Below are 17,870 nucleotides of genomic sequence, written 5' to 3' on the forward strand. Positions count from 1 at the left end.
CTCATTCATAAAATGGGGTTCAATGGTGTTAATAGCTAAGATGTGTAAGAAAAGGCTTTGTAGACTGTAGAGCCCTTGAGAGGTAATATAGATAGTGGTGGTCTTGCTTTCTTCTTATTCCCGTTATTAACAGGGCGTTTCTTTTCTCCAGGTGGAAATGAGGCAGGCTTAGACTAGAGTTTGTGTTTTCAAATTCCCTGGTGAATGGAGATGACTCTAAAAGAAGCTGGGAGGAGCAGATAAAGCCTAACCCTTGAACATGGTGCGAGGATTTCTGAAACAGGTGTTAAGGGGTCTACTTCTCGTTCCTGTCTAGGTGCTCATGCCTTAACTCTGCTGTTCTGGGAAGATCAGGCTGCTGCCTGCCAGATGAGGTCCTAGGATTCCAAGGGCTTGCCTGGGACCAGGAGCTAGGAATTCAGAGGCTGGCAGTGGTTGGGAGGGGTGAGAGGGTGCTGGGGGTGGTGCATAGTCGCAGGGCCAAGGAGCAGCCTGGCCTGATGGCTCTGCCTGCTTCACGTTTGGCTTATTAGGACTCAGGCTGCTCTGACCTCAGTGCCAGCTTACCCCAGACACAGAACGCAGGACGCTCTGACTAGACCCCAGGGCAGAGTAAGAGAAACCTCGTAGACCTAGAGATTTTTTCTTTTAACCTTGCACTGTGCTTATTTAAACCTACTAATCTCCAGGGTGGCTCAATTTGGAGATGAGGCTACTATCTTAACACTACCAAACTGAGAGGATCTCTTGACTCTGACAGTGAAAGCATTTTAACCATCTGTATTAGGAGCTTTAAAAATGACCTTTAAAGTCATTTTACCTCTGGGACTTTAACCCAAGGAAATAATTTGAATTGCAGAAAAAGCCTGTATTCAAAGATGTGTTGATTATAATGGGGGTGGGGTGGGGAGGAGGAGGGCACATCTAAAATGTCCAGTATTTGAAGACTGTAAAACTTTCTAGAATGTAGACACCGTGGGGAAGGACTTTTGCTCACTCTGTGTCTCCAGAACCTAAAGCAGTGCCTGGCACACACATGACCATTTGAATGGTTGTGAAAAAAATTTACATCCATATGGTAAGACTATTATTCAGCTCTTTCAAACGAAGACGTCTTAAAGACATAGGAAATTTTCTGTGTTAATAGGATGTGAAAAAGCAGGATAGAGATTTCTAAATACAGTAAAATCACAATTCTCTTATTTTAAGAGAAGGAAAAAAGGCTAAGAAGGAGAAGATACCCAGGTAAAGCTCTAGAGGGTGAGATCCTGGGTGACTTTTCTTTCTTTCTATATTTTCTAAAATGAGTATGATGTTGTGGTTGGGAAAGACATTTTATAATAAATCATATTCTTTTAAAAACAAGGAGGTTAGATTAGTTTATTCATGGAGCAAACCAGCAGCCTCTAGATCCAGCTCCTCCTTCCTTTCAAAGAGCCAGGCAGCCTTTGTGAATACACAAAACACCTACACACTTTGGTTGTGTCTGTCAGCTTGGCGTGGAAGCTGATCCCTCCTAACTTCAAAAGGGTGATAGAAACTGCACAGTGTTGAAACTGTGCAGGTTCACGTTGCAGAGACATGCCCATACATTTATATCCCATCACTGAAGTGAAGACGTTTTGTAGTAGAGAGAAGAATTTTAAGAAGATAGATTTTTCTGGGTGGGTGGTTAATTCTTAGAATTCTTTCCCTGGTTCATGGTTTTGGGAAGCTGTTGAAAGTGCCGTCTGCTTTCCTTCATTCTTGTTTTAGCTCGTGCCATCTTAAAGTCACTTTTTGCTGAGCGGCTCGTTTGATGGAATGTTCCTCTAAGAAGCAGTGTTCTCATCAAGCCAAGACTTCCCTAGAATTAAAATCCCCGCATCTTAGGTGGGCTTTGGCACCTGAGCTGGAAGTTCTTAGTTTTAAATGCAGCCAGGTTCTGATAGATTAAGGGCCTCTCGGAGGAAAGGCCCACTGTCTCACCCAGGGAGGAAGCTGTGATGATGGGGGTTTCTCAGACATTACTGACCTATTGTGTCTGTAATCCTTTCCATTCACATGACTTCTCCTTCATTATCTCTTTCTTTCTCTTTAGCCATAACCAGCAGACCACAGCATTCAGGCATCCTGTGAGTGGGCAGTTTTCTCCAGAAAATAGCGAATTTATTCTTCAAGAAGAGTAAGTACTTTTATAAATTCTCCTTTTTCAGGCGGAGTTTGGAAGCTTTAAGGCACTTGCTCAAAACAAAGCTTGTTGGACTATTTTCTCTCTCAGAGGGGCTTGGAGTAAGTTGGTTGATTCAAAGTGAAATGCAACGGGGGTGGGCCCGGTGGCGCAGCGGTTAAGTGCATATGTTCAGCTTCACCGGCCCGGGGTTCGCCGGTTCGGATCCTGGGTGGGGACATGGCACCGCTCATCACATCATGATGTGGCATGTGTCCCACATACAAAGTAGAGGAAGTTGGGCATGGATTTTAGCTCAGGGCCAGTCTTCCTCAGCAAAAAGAGGAGGACAGGTAGCAGATGTTAGCCCAGGGCTGATCTTCCTCAAAACAAACAAAAAGAAATGCGAGAATTTTGTTTTTCAATCTCTGTACGTCTCTCAGTGGGAAGATGTGGAAGTGGGGAGAAGATATGGGGATGTGCTGTGATTGGTATTGTCAGAGCATCTTAAAAGCTCCCTTTCCCCTCAAGCATCATCTAACACATTAGCTGTGCTCTGAGAGAACACGCTCATCTGATGTGAAAGTACCTTAAATATAGCCTCAGACCAAGCTGAGCCAGCCTCTCAGGGAGGCCTCAACTAAGAGTCCAAAGCCAGGACTTAGAAGAGAGGACTGGTGACACTCATCGTCCCTGAACATTTTGCATCCTTTCTGCTTGCTTTCCTGACACGGGAGCTCTCCTTGCTCTCCAGTCCCATTTAAGCAGGGCCTCTGGGGCGCTTGGAGGCAGGCTCTGCCAACCAGGGCCTGTCTACTTTAACAAATGCGCGTACAACCCCAGCAGGGTGTGTTCTTCTTCCAAAAATGAAGGCAGAGAAACATGTGCAAGTAGCTCTGTTTCCTTCTGCTCATCTGGAACAGTGCTGTTTGAAGAAAACAGTTCTGCCTGAGAATCTATTAGATGTTGGCTTTAAGTTTTTCTTTTTTCAAATCATTTTTCTTCTGTTCTGTCACCTAGACCAAATAGGATCTTAAATTATCAGTATTTATATTTTTACAGCATTTCCCTCCCTCGGTACTTACACCATTGAACTTTGTATTATGGAAAATTTCAGACATATACAAAAGTAGAGATACAGTGATAAATCCAATGTATTTACTGCCCATCTTCAACACTTTCCAGAACGTGGCTGATTTTATTTCATCTATACTCTCCCCCTCACTCCCTGGATTATTTTGAAGCAAATTCCAAACATTTCATCTCTATAGTACGTTCAGCTTAGAGTCATTATCCTACAGAACTTTTAAAACCAGAAATCTATAATTATGATAATACTGACGTTCTTTGCATGTTTACATGGGGATTTTATGTGCATATCTCATTTTAATACAATAATCCTGAGATATAGACCATCCCTGTTTTAGAGATGAAGACACTGAGACTCAAAGAAGCAAAGTCATTTGCCCAAAGTTGCATAGTTAGAGGCACAAAAGCCTGGATGGATGTCATCCAAGCTTGATCTCTTTCAGTAAGGTCTAACCCCCTCCCTAGTCAGAGGCTGCTTGCTAAATTATTTTGATGCTGGTGGCCCATGGGACATGACAGCCAGACTCTGGGGTTGGGAGTCTGACTTTGAAAGCATTAAAACCGTTAGAAAGAGTGGGTAGAAGGTAAAGATTGTCTTGTCTCCTACATTGAGAAAGAACTGTTGTGTAAAGACAGAGCCAGAATGTGGATTCTTTGAATTCCAGCTTGGAGTGAGTTTGTTTATAGATTCCTGAAGGTCAGAAGTACTTGGGAGGTCATTGAGTTCAGCCCCCTTCCTTAGGCATCCTGGAGACACGAGTGCCTGTCATTAAAGCTCTGCACGGAGAATCTATCAGAACACTTAGCTTGGAAGTTACCAACTTTAATAAATAGAGCTTCTAGAGAAATGCAGACTTTCCATCACTCAACACTTCTGTACACACATCATTTTCCTCCTTGTTAACAGAAGACTTTGTCTGCTGACCACTTCTGAGAAGGTAGCCTCTGTTATCCTATGAACATATCTCTGTAATTAATCTCAATTCAGTCCAGTTTTCAAGAAGATTTTTATTCTTTTCACGAGTCACTTTTTCCCTCTAGATCCCATTTCCTGACTGTCGTAAGACATGCTTGCTTGTCTCAGGTGGTGGGTGCAACTGTATGGGCAGACATTCCTCGAAGCAGGCAGGATGTGCTTTAGGCATTGAAAGTAAGGGAGGATTCCTATGAACTGATGTGGTGATCTCTGCACTTATTCATTGAATACTTAGTAAGTCCCTAGACTGTGGCTGGGGCTGTGCCAGACTCTGCAGTTATAGCAGCAAGCAAGACAAATGTGGTCCTGTCTGTGAAGAGCTTACGGTTGAGTAGGGAAGATAGATGACTTAACAAGAGATCACAAATGTGATAAATGTTCATGATGGTGGAAAGATAGGGTTCAATGGGAGTTGATAGAAGAGGGTTCTAACCTGGCTTAGGGCTCATGGAAGGCCTCTCCATCCTGGGAAGGGCTGTTGTTTAAATTGAGATCTGCCCAGTCAAGCTGCACAACTCGGGCAAAGACCTGGAGGGGAAAGAGGGTAGAGCCTGGAGGATCTAAACCAGTTAAGTTAGAGTGAAAAATGAAGAGCCCCGGATGGACTCTGGAGATGCTCGGGAGGTAAAATTGACAGGACTTGGTGATTGATTGGCTGTGATGGGGATGAAAGAGAGGGAAGACTTTCTTGAAGTGTCTGGCCCCAAACTGGAGGAAGGGGGAGGATTTAGATAAATGAAGATAAGTGTGCGTGTGTGTGAGGGTCCGTCAGAGCTGAGGGAAGTGTGACCAGCCTCGGTGGGGTCAGAGGGCAGGAAGACTGAGCTGTAGTGGAGGCCTGCGAAGGGAAGTGTGGAGATAAGGTTGTGGAGATAAGGTTGGGGAGGGAGGTTGCCGCCAGTTATCTAAATTGCTTCCTTCTGAAAGAAACCCAGATTTGCCTCCTGGTGGAGCTCTGGAGGGTGAGTGAGACGTGATTTCCCCGCACAGAAACCAGTTTTTAAAAATGTGACAGTGAATAAGATGCCTGTTTTGTTCCCTTAAAGGAGCTTAGTTTTGTTGTGTTATGTGATGAAGAAAAAAGACGGAGATGACCGTTTGTGCCATTTACACATCAGCTCTCAGACTGATGTGTTTGGTGGAAAAGGGAAAACCGACTCTTTTCCTTCTCCAAAAGGGTCTGTTAAGGCCATATCAACTCCTCTTGCCGGAGCCTCCACCCTGGTTTCCTGGAGTGAATTCTTCTAGAGCAGTGGTTCTCAAAGTGTGGTGTCTGAACTAGCATCATCTGAGAACTTGTTAGAAATGCACACCGCCCCCCAGCCCTGCTGAATCAGAGACTCTGGAGGTAGGAGCCCCTAGTCCACCTACAGGTGATTCCGATTCAGGTAAACTTTGAGACCCACCGATTTAGACAACTTGCTATTCCCATCCCTCCTAAGTTACTCCCAGTTCTTCTGGCATCCGTAAGTCTCCTCCACACACCCTGCCGCAGTGACAGTCTTAGATGGATTTTAGTCCAGTGATCTTGGGTTCCTTCTCCTGTGTGTATGTGGGGAAACAGTCTCCATGGTGGCTTCCTTAAAGCATTGCGTCTCCCCCACTGTTGGCAGGTGGGGCTCACCTGAGCTGCTTGGTGTAACAGGTGCACGCCCACCAAAAGATGGTTTCCTATCTTACAGATTAGAAGCATGCAGAAGAGAAATAATGTGAAAGCTATGATCTGGTGGATCCAGAGGACGCAAGCTCTGAATATTCTAGTTTCTGTGTTACTAAAACAGAATCAGTCAGGATGGGCTAGGGGCTGCTGTGCTAACAGCAACAAACAAAATCCCTGTGACTTAAAGCAGTTAAGTTTACTTGTCACTTTTGCTCCGTGTCTGTCACAGGTCACCTGAGGGGTTCTGCTCTGTCATCTTTGCTGAGGGAGGCTCCATCTCTGTGCTTCCATCATTGCCAAAGGCAAGAGAAAGGGAACTTGGGGATTTGCTCACTGGCTCTTTCACTCACATCTCATTGGCTAAAGCAAGTCACATGACCACTCCTAACTTCAAGGGGTCAGGGAAGTGCATTTCTACCATGCACCTGGGGAGAGAATCAGAAATATTTGTTGGTCAGCACTAATGACTACACTTCATAACCTACAATCCAGATTTATTAAGGGAAGCAGGACCTTTTGAGTCTGTCACTTCTTTTGCTGCATGACTAGTGTGTTTGCTTTCTCATTTCTCCTTTTCTGCTATGGTACCTAGTTCTTTGTCAGAACCCCCAAGGTGAGTGGGTATCCATCATCAGATCCTGCAGCCTTGTCCCCCAGGGGACTCCCCTGCATACCCAAGCCAGCAGGCATGTGGAAATCCCTCTTGGAAGAGCTCATTTAAGCTCGGGCCGCATTAATAAAAGTGTGATGTGTAGAGAAAGGGGGAGAATGGTTCTGGTATACCATGGTGTTTGTGGACTACTGCATTCACTCATTCCAAGTTTATGAAGCACCAGGGACATGCCAAGTAAACACTGTGATCTGGGTACTAAATTTCAAGAGGGGTGTTGAGCAATTGAGATTCCCCTGAGGAGAGAGACCATTGTGGTGAGGGGCCTGGAAACCCTGTCCTGTGACCTCTCATGTTTAGTCTGCAGGAGAGAAGATGAAGCAGGGTCTGCTGTAAGTCTTCAAGAAGGGCTGGCAGGTGCAAGTGGGGTACATTTATTGTGTGGCTGCCAGAGGCAGGCATCAGATCAATGAGTAAAAGTTGTAGGTTGGCAAATTTCAGCTCAGTCCATAATTTTCCAGGAAAGAGATTTTCTAGCATCCCTTGTTTTGGGATCTAGAATTTCATCTTTACCATTAAATGAAGTGACCTACCTCCCAGAATAAGAGTTGGCTTTTTCCATTAATAATAATGTTATTATTTTTATAGCTAACACTTAGAGCCCTACTATTTATTACCAGGTCCTTTTCTAAGTGCTTTACCTATATTAATTTAATTTCCACAGCAGTCTTATGAAGAAGATACCATTATTATCATGGATACTGAAGCACAGAGAGCTTAAGAGTCTTGCCAAAGTCACACAGCTAGTAAGTGGCAGAGTTAGGATTTGAATCCAGATAGTCTGGCCCCAGATGCTGTGCCTTTAACCACTATACATACTGCCTCTCATTTCAACAGTCTTCAGGAGACAATCTCCTTCCTTGGCTGTTCTCAGGTGTTAATGTGCCGACTAAGCAGACCATTGCTGCTTAGAGATTGTAATTGTAATTATATGTGCAGTAATGGAATTTGATCTAATAACTTCACACTTGCTTGAAAGACACCAAGCCTCCGTGGTAGTCTTTTCTCCAGAAAAAATCCTCAAGCCTTTTTAGAGGGCCTCATTTCCAGTGATTGGATCACTTGGGCTCCTCTTCTTAAGCTCCTGCCTGATTCTCCGTGATTTCCTTGAATTGGAAGCTGTGGCTTGCCCTTTGTGGCTTAAAGGACCACATCTAGGGGCCCTCCTGAAGGGTCAGCCTTGGCACAGGAACTTCCAGGCTGAGGTTTTGGTGGTTGGTGCCAGGCACAGGAGCATTTTCTCCTCTTTCTGGGCTGCCCAGGAAGCCGCTGACAGACGCCTCTGCAGCTCTCGGGAAGAGGAGAGAAGCATTCCGGAGCCATGACGCTGGCAGCTGACTGACAGAGGCTGTGCACACTTATCTCCAGGCTCTGTCAACCATTTGATGTTGAGGTGGGGCCTAGTTGAGAGAGTGTGCGCTCTGGAAGTTCAGGAGCCTGCTGTTGTGCTCAGAAGCCAGCTGCAAGGTGCCCAAAATCCCCTTGGAGTTTCTTACCCTGGAGAGGACCCTTGCCTGGCCTGCCTTTCCCAGCATCCTAAGGAGTTTAGTTTGTTCCTTCCACTGGGATCTGAGCAGCCCTTGGTTTTCCGAATGGATTGTTTGGAAAAGAATCACAAGTTGGAATTGCCTGGAATGTCGTGAGTGGTGTTTGGAGGATACCGCTTAAAAAGATATCTTGTGGAGGTAAGAATTACCTTCCCGACCTCTGACCTCTTTGGGGGTTCATTTTGCAGGTTGCAGGGCAAGACTGCAAGGTACATGCTGATGATGGCCCTGGTGGTGGGGTATCCCCTGCTGCTAGGAGATGGCTGTCTTCCATTCCTCCTGCAGTTACAAGTTGGTAAAATCTCGCTGTGGAATTGAGAGCACAGGATGGGGTGGGGGTGCGCTACAACTCCGAGCTCGGAGAAGGAGTCCGTCCTGTCCTGTTGCTCGTCTGCTGAGCCCTCAGCTGTGAGGCTGCTGAGTTGCTATCTGCTGCTGATACAGCCAGACTGGCAGTCTTGGGTTAGCTTTGCCTGTTGCGTTTGGTTGCCATGGCAACAGAAAAAATGAGGAAAAATGGAAACACCTGGCAAGCAGATGCAGAAACTTGGCTGTGCAGTTTTCCTTCCTGGTATAGGAGACGGTGTTTGTGACAGTCACAGGTAGGGGATGAGGTGGTGATGGTGTTCTCAGTTCATTCAGACACCTGGGTTTGGGCTTGGCTTTGATGTTGGTGTTCGGAAGAGCACTGGGGATGTAGTCATTGCCACACAGCACCGTCCCCGGCTCTGTCTGTGCTGGTGAACACGCTGCAGTGGTGGCTTTGCTGTGTGTGGAAGGGAAGCTGCTGCTTGCCAACAGTGATTTTGTTTCTCCTGTGCCTTCCCTTCTTGCCCTCTTCTTTCCCTCCCCCTGGTCTGGGAAGAAACGGCTATTTTCTGATGAGAAAAGTGGCTGCGGGGTAGGCCAGGAGGAGCTGATAGGCTAGCAGAGGACTTGTCAAAGGCTCAGGTTAGAATGGCAGCAGTCTCTGAAACAGGACAGCAGAGGTGGGAGGGACAGTGGAGGAAGTCAAGATCTGGTTCTCCCCGGGCACAGCGGAAGAGACTGGGCCCAGGGTCTTACAGCAGAGCGGGACTCAGGCCGAGTGAAGGGCAGTGCTGGAGTTTCAGGGCAGGGGAGGGGAGCCCACGAGGCTCGGTGGGTTACTTTCATGCCAGGTGAGGGGTGCTGTTTGGGCTGGTTTCCAGCCCCTGAGAGGGGGTGGGGTGAGGAACTGGAGCCTGTGTTTGAGAGAGGCGCTGTAGGGTGAAGGAGTCGAGCACAGAGAGCCATAGCTGAGTAATGAGGCCACAGTTGCTGAATGAAAACCTGTGTCAGACAGCCTCCCCCAGGGTGTTGGGAGTGTACAGTGAGCGTTGGCGGTCTGTCTGTGTGTGTCTCTTTCTCTGGGAAGACGGGGTGTGGAGGTGTCTGCCTGTTTGGGACAAGAACTTTCTTTTATTTCTGCTTTCCATTGTGCATTGCTTTTTCCCAAACCCCTTAGGTGGTGGGTGTGAGAGCCTTAAAAAATGTGCTGGTTGTTTGTAAGTGTGCCTGTTCTCGTGCACTCCTCCTCTCACAGCAGTAATTTTAGCTGCGTTCTCTGTGTAGAATCCTTAAGGACAGAGTGTGAATTTGGGGGCCTATTTTTCCAAGAATTAATGGGATACAGGTGTCATGTAATGATGTCTTCTCAATAAGAGATGTCTGATTCCCCATAGCTTTCTAACCACCCATCATAGCTTTGAAGACTCTTGACATTATCATTCTCCTGGGGAAAGAATGGGAGCCCCGTCCCCCAGCCACAGGGTTACTACACTTTAAAGAAGCCCCAGATAAGGTGTTTTTGGGAAATGATTGTTTCGAAGTTAATCGTTTGGTACCTTGAGCTTTCTGGAGAGAAATTCTTGGAAATAAAATAAGGTATATTTGAGATTTAAATTCTGGGGTCTCCATTGGTGGCCTCAAACAGTGCTTTTCATTTAGTGCAATGCTTCATGCTTTTCAAAGTGTCATTTCAATCCACACAAGCACCTTGTGAGATGAGAGTAGTTTTCACCCCATTTTGCAAAAATGGAAACTGAGGCCTGGCGATGTCATGTGACTTGCGGAAGAGTCAGTAACCTGCAGAGCTCTGTTGAGACTCACTTATTCTGGGCTCATGGTCTTCCCACCACCCCAGGATCCTCTTGGTTTGGGGGTTGGCCTTGGGGCTGCTTGTATCAGACCTTGGGACTTGTCATGGGACAGTGTCTCTCTGGCAAAGTACGGGGTTTGGGAGTCCAGGCTCTGTCTTGGGCAAGTCGTTAATCTCTCTGAGCCTCAATTTCCTCATCTGCAAAATGGAGATGGTAAAATTAGCTTTGCCAGGGTTGAGTGAGATAATGTGGGTAAAGTGCCTGGCACATAGTAGGTGCTGGACAAGTACAGCCCAGTCCCTCCGGTTGCCAGGCCTTGTGTACCTGTCCCTAAGGGGTAGTGATACTTGGCTTGGTGACATACCTATTGTGACAACGATAGTGTAGGGAAGGGTCTTGCTGTGACCCCACTTCTGTCTGCTCCAGTTCATGATGTTGACTAAGAGGCAGCTGACGATCCCATTAACCCAAACTTGCCTAAATTCCGACCCAACAAAGACAAAATGGCTTCTGAATTTATAACCTCCCTTTCTTACGACATCTGTCAGTGTCATATGCATTTGATCCTGGATATGTCAGAAGCAGAAGTAGCTTCTTTTAAAAATGCGGAAATTGGGCTGGCCCCATGGCCGAGTGGTTAAGTTCGCGTGCTCTGCTTTGGCGGCCCAGGGTTTTGCCACTTCGGATCCTGGGTGCAGACGTGGCACCACTCAGCAAGCCATGCTGAGGTGGCGTCCCACATAGCAGAACCAGGGGTACTCTCAACTAGAATATACAACTATGTACTGGGGGGCTTTCGGGAGAAGAAGAAAAAAAAAAGGTTGGCAACAGAGGTTAGCTCAGGGGCCAATTTTCAATAAAATAAATAAAAATTGGGAAATTGAGGGACAGAGAAGGTGACTTCCTGCCTAGGCTCACCTGACACATCCTTGAGGAAGTTCAGAGTAGAATGAAGTCACTTTCCTACTGGGCTTCTCTAGACTGATTTTTGTTTGGTCTCAACTTCTTTTGTTCATTTCACATGGGAAGCAATTGAGTTAAAAGTCTAGCTCACTGTTTTGAACTTCAGCCCACACTCCTCCAGCAAAATGATCAGTATTCATGTAGCCCAAGTCAAGGAAAGAGAAGTCTTTGTTCAAATCATCCCACTGTACTTTGGGAATCCAGATAGCACAGATACCTGGCAAACAGGCTTTCAAGTTAATAGATTTTCTTTAATGACACCAAGAGTCTGCCTTCCTCTCGCCTGTGCAGGTTTTTTGGTCTCCTCTCCCGGGATCTGTGTGACTCATGTGCCTGAGGGTGTGCTGTTGAGAGCTGAACTGCCTATCACAGCTGCTCGGCTCAGAGGCACAGGCTCCTCCCTGGGGGAGGGGGAAGGTTCTTGGGTGAAAGCTGTCAGGAGTGCACCTCGGTCTGAGGAGTTGAGGACAAATCAGTGTCAGCCCTTCTAAGTTCTTAAGTGGGGACATGCCTGTAAGATGTAACTGATTCAAATGTTCCAGAATGTGCACATCCAAGTGAGTGACGATCCCTTCAGTGTTGTCTCTTCCGGAGGCTACACACATGCACCACTCATGTTCCCATTGCTCAAAATGGTATGGTAAACGACCTCTAGAAGTTTCCATCAAAGCCAGCTCTACAGCCAAGTGAGGAAATCGTTGTTGACACTTTTTTTTCATATCCTCATTTTTGAATACCAAAGGGTGTCCTAAGCATGACCACCATTTTTTTTTATTAGTTGTAATTCTGGATAATTTCTAGTTATTCAAAAAGTCACATTTACCCATGGAGGACCTACAAGATTATTACCTACATGGAGGAGATTCAGAGAAACATCCTCCGAAGACAGATCTTGTTACTTGAGTGACTGGGTAGCTGTGTGCGTCTTGTTCTTTTAAAGAGCCAAGTCAGGGACTGCCAGGTAATGGTTGAGTCTGTTCTTGAGTTGGGAGACGTCCTTGCCTGTGGGGAGCCCTGTGAAGACATGCTTCTGTTTATGGAGACAACATGGTTAATTTGGACTTTAATCATATCTCCTGATAAGCCAGCTTTCTCTGGGTGTGGCTTAGCAGAGGTCCCTGTAGTCATGAAGAATGAAGTTGTCTTCCTGTGTTTCTTCCTCCTCCTCCCCTCCCCACCCCCGCCACTGTCCCTCACTGGTGTTCAGTGTCAGGGCCATAACCAGTCCTCCTCCAGCAGAAATCTCTTCACAGCTGGCTCCCTAGGTGGTGCTCGTACCCTCTTTCTTCACCTACCCAGGGCTACAGGCAGTCATCTTTCTTCCTGTGCTGTTGGCCAGAGGTGCTCCCTGGCCAGCCAGCATCCCAGAAGCTAGTGTGGGGAGGGGACGTGGGGTCAGAATGCAGGGGGGGTGGTTAAAGTTAGAGCTCAAGATTGTAAGGTGCAGAAATGGCAAAAGTGGCCATCCGTCCTGGATTTCCTGGGCCAGTCACAAATCCAAATAGTCTTTTCTTTGTCCCACAGAGGAGAAGTGGCATATCAAGTTGTTGGAATGTGATGTAGTCATTTAAAATGACGTGGATGAGTTTAAAATAATAGAGAAAATGTTTATATTACAATAAGTTGTTTAAAATCAAGATGCAAAATCATAAACACAGTATGATCGCAATTATATAAAAACAAAAAAGCACCACCTCTCCCAAAAGTCAGGCATATAAAAAAGAATGGAAGTAAATATCCCAAGTGTGAAAAATGATTTTCCTTTGGATAGCAGGACTATGGGTGATTTTTTTCTTTCCTTTCAGCTTTTTTTCTTTTATTTCTCAAATATTCTATAATAAGCTTCTATCAGTATCTTAAATGGGAGTGAATTAAACTTGATAAAATGCCAAACAAGCCTTTGTTGTTGTTGGACTTTGTGTCCTGGTTTTAGCTTAGAGCTACAGCTGCCATAACTGAAGTGAAGGAACTCTTCTTCCTTGTCTCAGCCTCTGGAAATCTGAAAAGTCAGGCTCAAGACCAGGTTCCAGGAAGTCGTTTTGGACATAGTTCTGCCTGGAGGAGGCAGGGCCTGGACAAGGCAGCCTCTCAGAGCCCCTGCCCACCCCCGGTCGCCGATTATCTCTGTGCTGCACACAGCCTGTGCCAACATGAGCGGGCTGAGTGTGGTGACATTCTCTGAGTGGGGAGCCATAACAAAAGTCTGGCTGGGTGGAGGCCGGGGGTGGGGAATCTGGAGCGAGTGCCTGAGCTGATAAGGAGCCAGCGATCTTTCTGCCTGGTGGGGCTTGCACCTCCAGCTGCCAAGCATCCAGCAGGGCCCAGCCCCTTGCAAAGCTGGTGCCCGCTGCAGAGGTCCAGCTGCTGGCACAGCTCGGAGAGCACGGTGGTCACGGCTGCTTCTGTGGAGAACTTCCCTAATGGTACAGTGTGTCGCGGCTCTGTCTTGGGGCACAGGAAGAATCATTTATCCTTTGAGCCCCAGTGATGTTTGAAGGAAGTAGCATATCTCCAAGGTGGAAATTAGGATTTTTCCTTGTAGCACCTTTGGAAAAGTGAGCCTCATGGACGGATAGCAAGAGTGCTGCTTCTTCAGCTGTGTCTTGCCTGGATCCTCCATCTCCATCTCAGTTTACTGCTGCTGCCTGAATCCTGTTGCTCATCAGAGCAGTGGACAAAACCCAGCTACAGAACGCTGGGACTTACACTTCAAGGAAGATTTACTGGTCCTGGAGTAGGCAGAGCCTGGGAGTCGGGCGTCGAGCTGTTCAAGGACAGGCGTTGAATTTGTGCGGAGGCATTTGCCACCACCGCTGCTTTGAAAGCCTCAGGCAAATGCTGGGGCTCTGTGGAGGCAGGTGAGGAGGGCTCCCTACAGTGTTGCCTGAGTGCCGTACCGACATGTTCCCAGAGTGCTGGCCCTGCTGGGGCAGGTGGAGCTTTTTGGTGGGAAGCCTGATGTCACAGGATGTTGATGGGGACGCACTGAGGGGATCCTCATTGGGGACCCAGGCAGGCTTCATTTCTTCCTGCTCTCCAGGCATGGCACAAGGGGTTAATATCTCCAAAGGCTCTATTTTGGGGCAAATGGAGTGTTCCTAGAATAGGACTCTTTGTTGAGTAGTCTATTTTGGGAGGCAAGCCCCACTGGCATTTATGTAAGCGATTCTCTGTGTGTATCTGGGGGTGTGGATGTGTGCGCAAGTGATTTCTTGTTACTAATTATAAACAGCTTCTTTTGGGAGCCAGGGAAATGGAGGGGTGGGTGTGCGTGTGTGTAAGGAGTATGGATTGCTCTTGCTTTGAAGAGTGTTGACTGTTCCCATCTGGCGGGGCAGTTGCCACTGGCACCTGAATAAGAGAGTAAATGTGGGGACCTTAGGACAGCAGACAGGAATGACTGTCTTGACCTCTTTGTGGGGTGTCATGCTGTGGAGATGTACCCATCTATCATCCTTTTGATTCCCTGAAGTACAAGAGTAGACTGGACATCGTGGCCCTCTGGCTGTGGTCTGGAGTCACATGGTCTCCCAAAGATTGGTCCTGGGTTGTCTAACCACCCACTAGTTCTAACGTGGAATAAATCTCAGATTCCACTTCCCACAGCAGTCTGGCACTTATTCACTGGACTCCCCCATGTCTCTCCACAGGCCAAATCCACATATGTCGAAGCAAGAGAGAAACCAAAGACCGTCCAGCATGGTCAGTGAGACATCCACTGCTGGGACCACTTCCACCGTGGAGGCCAAGCCTGGCCCCAAGGTGAGCTCCTGGCCATTTGTTCCTTCCCTCCCCTCTTTTATATTTTGCCAAACCCCGTTGTAACCAGGATCCCATTTGACTTTCACCATAGTTTTGTGAGGGAGACATGTAAGAAGTATTCTCCCCAAATGACAGATCAGGAAATTGAGGCCAGTTGGGGTTATATCACTTGTTCAAGAAAACAAGCGATTGCTGACAGAACCAGGACTGACATCAAGGTCCTTGGATGCATTGTTCATTTTCCTCATGTGTCTTGGGAAGGCCACACCTCTGTTCATCTGTGTGTTAGAGACCCCCTGGCGACATTCATGACAGATGGGCCCAAGGAAGGGTGCCCTTGAGAAGGGCCCAGAGGTGTCTGTACCCAAGATGTGGGAGCACTGACTGAGGAGCAGGGGAAAGAACCAGATTGCAGAGAACGGAAGAGTGCTGAGGACTGAACCCAGATAGGAGGGGTAAAAATCTGGAAATTGGCAAAATCTGTGACCAAGAAGTAACTTTGCTCCAAAAGGCATAAGACATATTAGGGCCAACAGCTGCTGGTGAGAGTTGATTGAAAAATTCTTTTAATTTGTTTTCTCTGTGACCCAGACGGGAAGCTTGCTAGGTCTTGGACTTGCCTTTTAATTAGAATGCTGTGGCCATGTGCATGCCTGTTCCCTGTCTCCTTGTTCTTTTGATCAAAGGGTGCTGCCGCTTAGAGTGAGACACAGGGAGCCTCAGCCCTCCCATCACACAAGTGCTTTGTTGTGCCTCCCTACATCACCCCTGCTGCTAGAGTTCAAGTCTGCTTTTTCGTAGATCATAAAGTCCAGCAATAAAGTCCACAGCTTTGGGAAGAGGGACCAGTCCATTCGGAGGAACCCAAATGTGCCGGTGGTGGTAAGGGGCTGGCTGCACAAGCAGGTGAGGAGACTGAGGAGGGAGTGGGGCCATCGCCCTTGCTGATTTCCTTCCTTACCCTGGCCCCCGGGAGCTGGGAATAGGCTTATAATAAGCTTTCTGTTCCTGAGTTTGTCCTAGGTAGGTAGACGCCACCCGCCATGCCGAGTGATTTGCTGTTCATTGTTATGAGTGGCCCGTCTGCTCAATGGCTACAGCTTCCTTCCCTAAACCCATTTGACCACTTTGGACCCTGATGCTACTGGCTGCCCAGAGACCCAGGTCCCTAGTGTGGGCAGGTCAGCATGAATCCAGCCTTACTGACAATCCTCTGTCAGCATGGCCTTCTGATGTTAAAGAGCCTTTGTTATCATTTGGCTGAAAAACTCCATCTTTTCCTCTCCCTAGTCTAGCAGACATGTCTTTCTCCTTGGCACCTCAGATGCCATATCAGCCAAACTCAGCTCATCATCTCCTCACCCTTTACCTCGCTTTTCCCCTAGCCTGCTTTTACTGGATCTTGGTGAGGATACCACCATTCTCCCAGGCACTCATATTAGAAGCCATCACCTGGGGCCGGCCCTGTGGCCAAGTGGTTAATTTCGCGCACTCTGCTGCGGTGGCCCAGGGTTTCGCCAGTTCAGATCCTGGGCACGGACATGGCGTCGCTCGTCAGGCCACGCTGAGGCGACATCCCACATGCCATAAGGACCCACACTAAAATATACAACTATGTTCTAGGGGGATTTGGGGAGAAAAGGCAGAAAGAAAAAAAAAAAGATTGGCAACAGTTGTTAATTCAGGTGCCAATCTTAAAAAAAATGAAAACATCACCCGTTCTCCTCCTCCCACATCCATTCAGGCAGGAAGCCCTGTCAGCTCTGTCTCCCCCGAGGCCATCCTTCATCTCTGTCCCATCACCAGTTGTTTTGCCTCTGGTCCTATGGCCATGGGTAGACTGTGAGCTTCAGGGCCAGAGACCATGTCCCTTTTGTCTCTTTCCTCTCTCTTTGCTTTCTATACCATCCACCCACCCACCCACCCACCCACCAACTGCCTGCCATGTTCTTAGTGCTCTCACAGTGAGTATCAAGAGATGGATAACATGTGGTTCCTGCCCTTGAGGATACTCATAGTTTGCAGGAGAAGCAGACACATTTCTCACAGATTTTTAAAAAATTTCGCAATCACCTAAAATGTTTTTAACAAGTATAATGATTTACATTTTAGATGAGTAAAGACAGATTCTTTAGAGACAGTTTGATAGGAAGAAAATCCAAGTGTCTTTACATTGAATGGAAGGAAAACACACAGCAAAATCAGTCCCTCAATGTAGAGAACTGAACTTAGCCAAATGAGAATTTTGCCTCATTGATTAATTAGCTAACTTAAACTCTTTGTTCCAAAGTATGAAAATCAACTTTCTACTCAACATTAAGTGAAGGTATTTTAAAATATAGCACCTAAATCAATCAACCAATAATTTCCTTTTTGTTAAAAGCTGATTTCTTTCTTAATGGAAGAATTGTACTTTTGAGTTCACGTCTTCCTCTCTAAAAGAAGGATGCTTATAATATATTCATGTGTTTTCAGGAAAGAGAAGAAACTTCCTGGGGCTAAACCATCATTGAAACTAAATTTTAGTGTCCTATTCAAAGAATGGTTGTGCAATAAAAATTCACTAATTTACTGAAAGAAAGTGAATATGGGCAAGTGTTGGTTCCACAATCAGGTTGTAATGATTGGGGAGTGGGGACAGTGTGCTCAGATATTGCCCTAATTTGTTTTCTTTGCTTTGCAGGACAGTTCTGGGATGAGGCTGTGGAAGAGGAGGTGGTTTGTGCTTGCTGATTATTGCTTGTTTTACTACAAAGGTGAGCCAAGGCTCGGGCCACTAAGGGCTGTTTATGCTGGAGGGGGTGGTAAAGTAATGCAAATGATGGTCTTCTCAAATCCAGTGATTGGACCAATGGCATGAGCTAATTAATAACCTATTGACCTGCCAAAGTGTTCACTTTTACACATGTGCATGGTTGATTATTTTTACCAGTC

At 46.8% G+C, this 17,870-nt stretch overlaps 1 protein-coding gene across 12 annotated transcripts in view; it reads left to right on the plus strand.

Moving 5' to 3' along the window:
• The window catches only part of PLEKHA7 (pleckstrin homology domain containing A7), a 125,354-nt gene that overhangs the window by 41,510 nt on the left and 65,974 nt on the right, over positions 1–17,870 (plus strand). For 9 of the 12 annotated variants that reach the window (XM_046638167.1, XM_046638168.1, XM_046638169.1 and 6 more), the window contains exons 2-5: positions 2,081–2,164; positions 14,825–14,936; positions 15,738–15,842; positions 17,620–17,692. In XM_046638167.1, coding sequence (XP_046494123.1) covers positions 2,081–2,164; positions 14,825–14,936; positions 15,738–15,842; positions 17,620–17,692 — 374 coding nt within the window. Of the gene's footprint in view, positions 1–2,080; positions 2,165–7,993; positions 8,230–13,554; positions 14,033–14,824; positions 14,937–15,737; positions 15,843–17,619; positions 17,693–17,870 lie in introns of those variants that run through there. The other 3 variants (XM_046638178.1, XM_046638172.1, XM_046638179.1) reach the window with 3 other exon arrangements.

Source organism: Equus quagga, chromosome 14 (genome assembly GCF_021613505.1).
Source record: "Equus quagga isolate Etosha38 chromosome 14, UCLA_HA_Equagga_1.0, whole genome shotgun sequence".
NCBI classification, from domain to species: domain Eukaryota; kingdom Metazoa; phylum Chordata; class Mammalia; order Perissodactyla; family Equidae; genus Equus; species Equus quagga.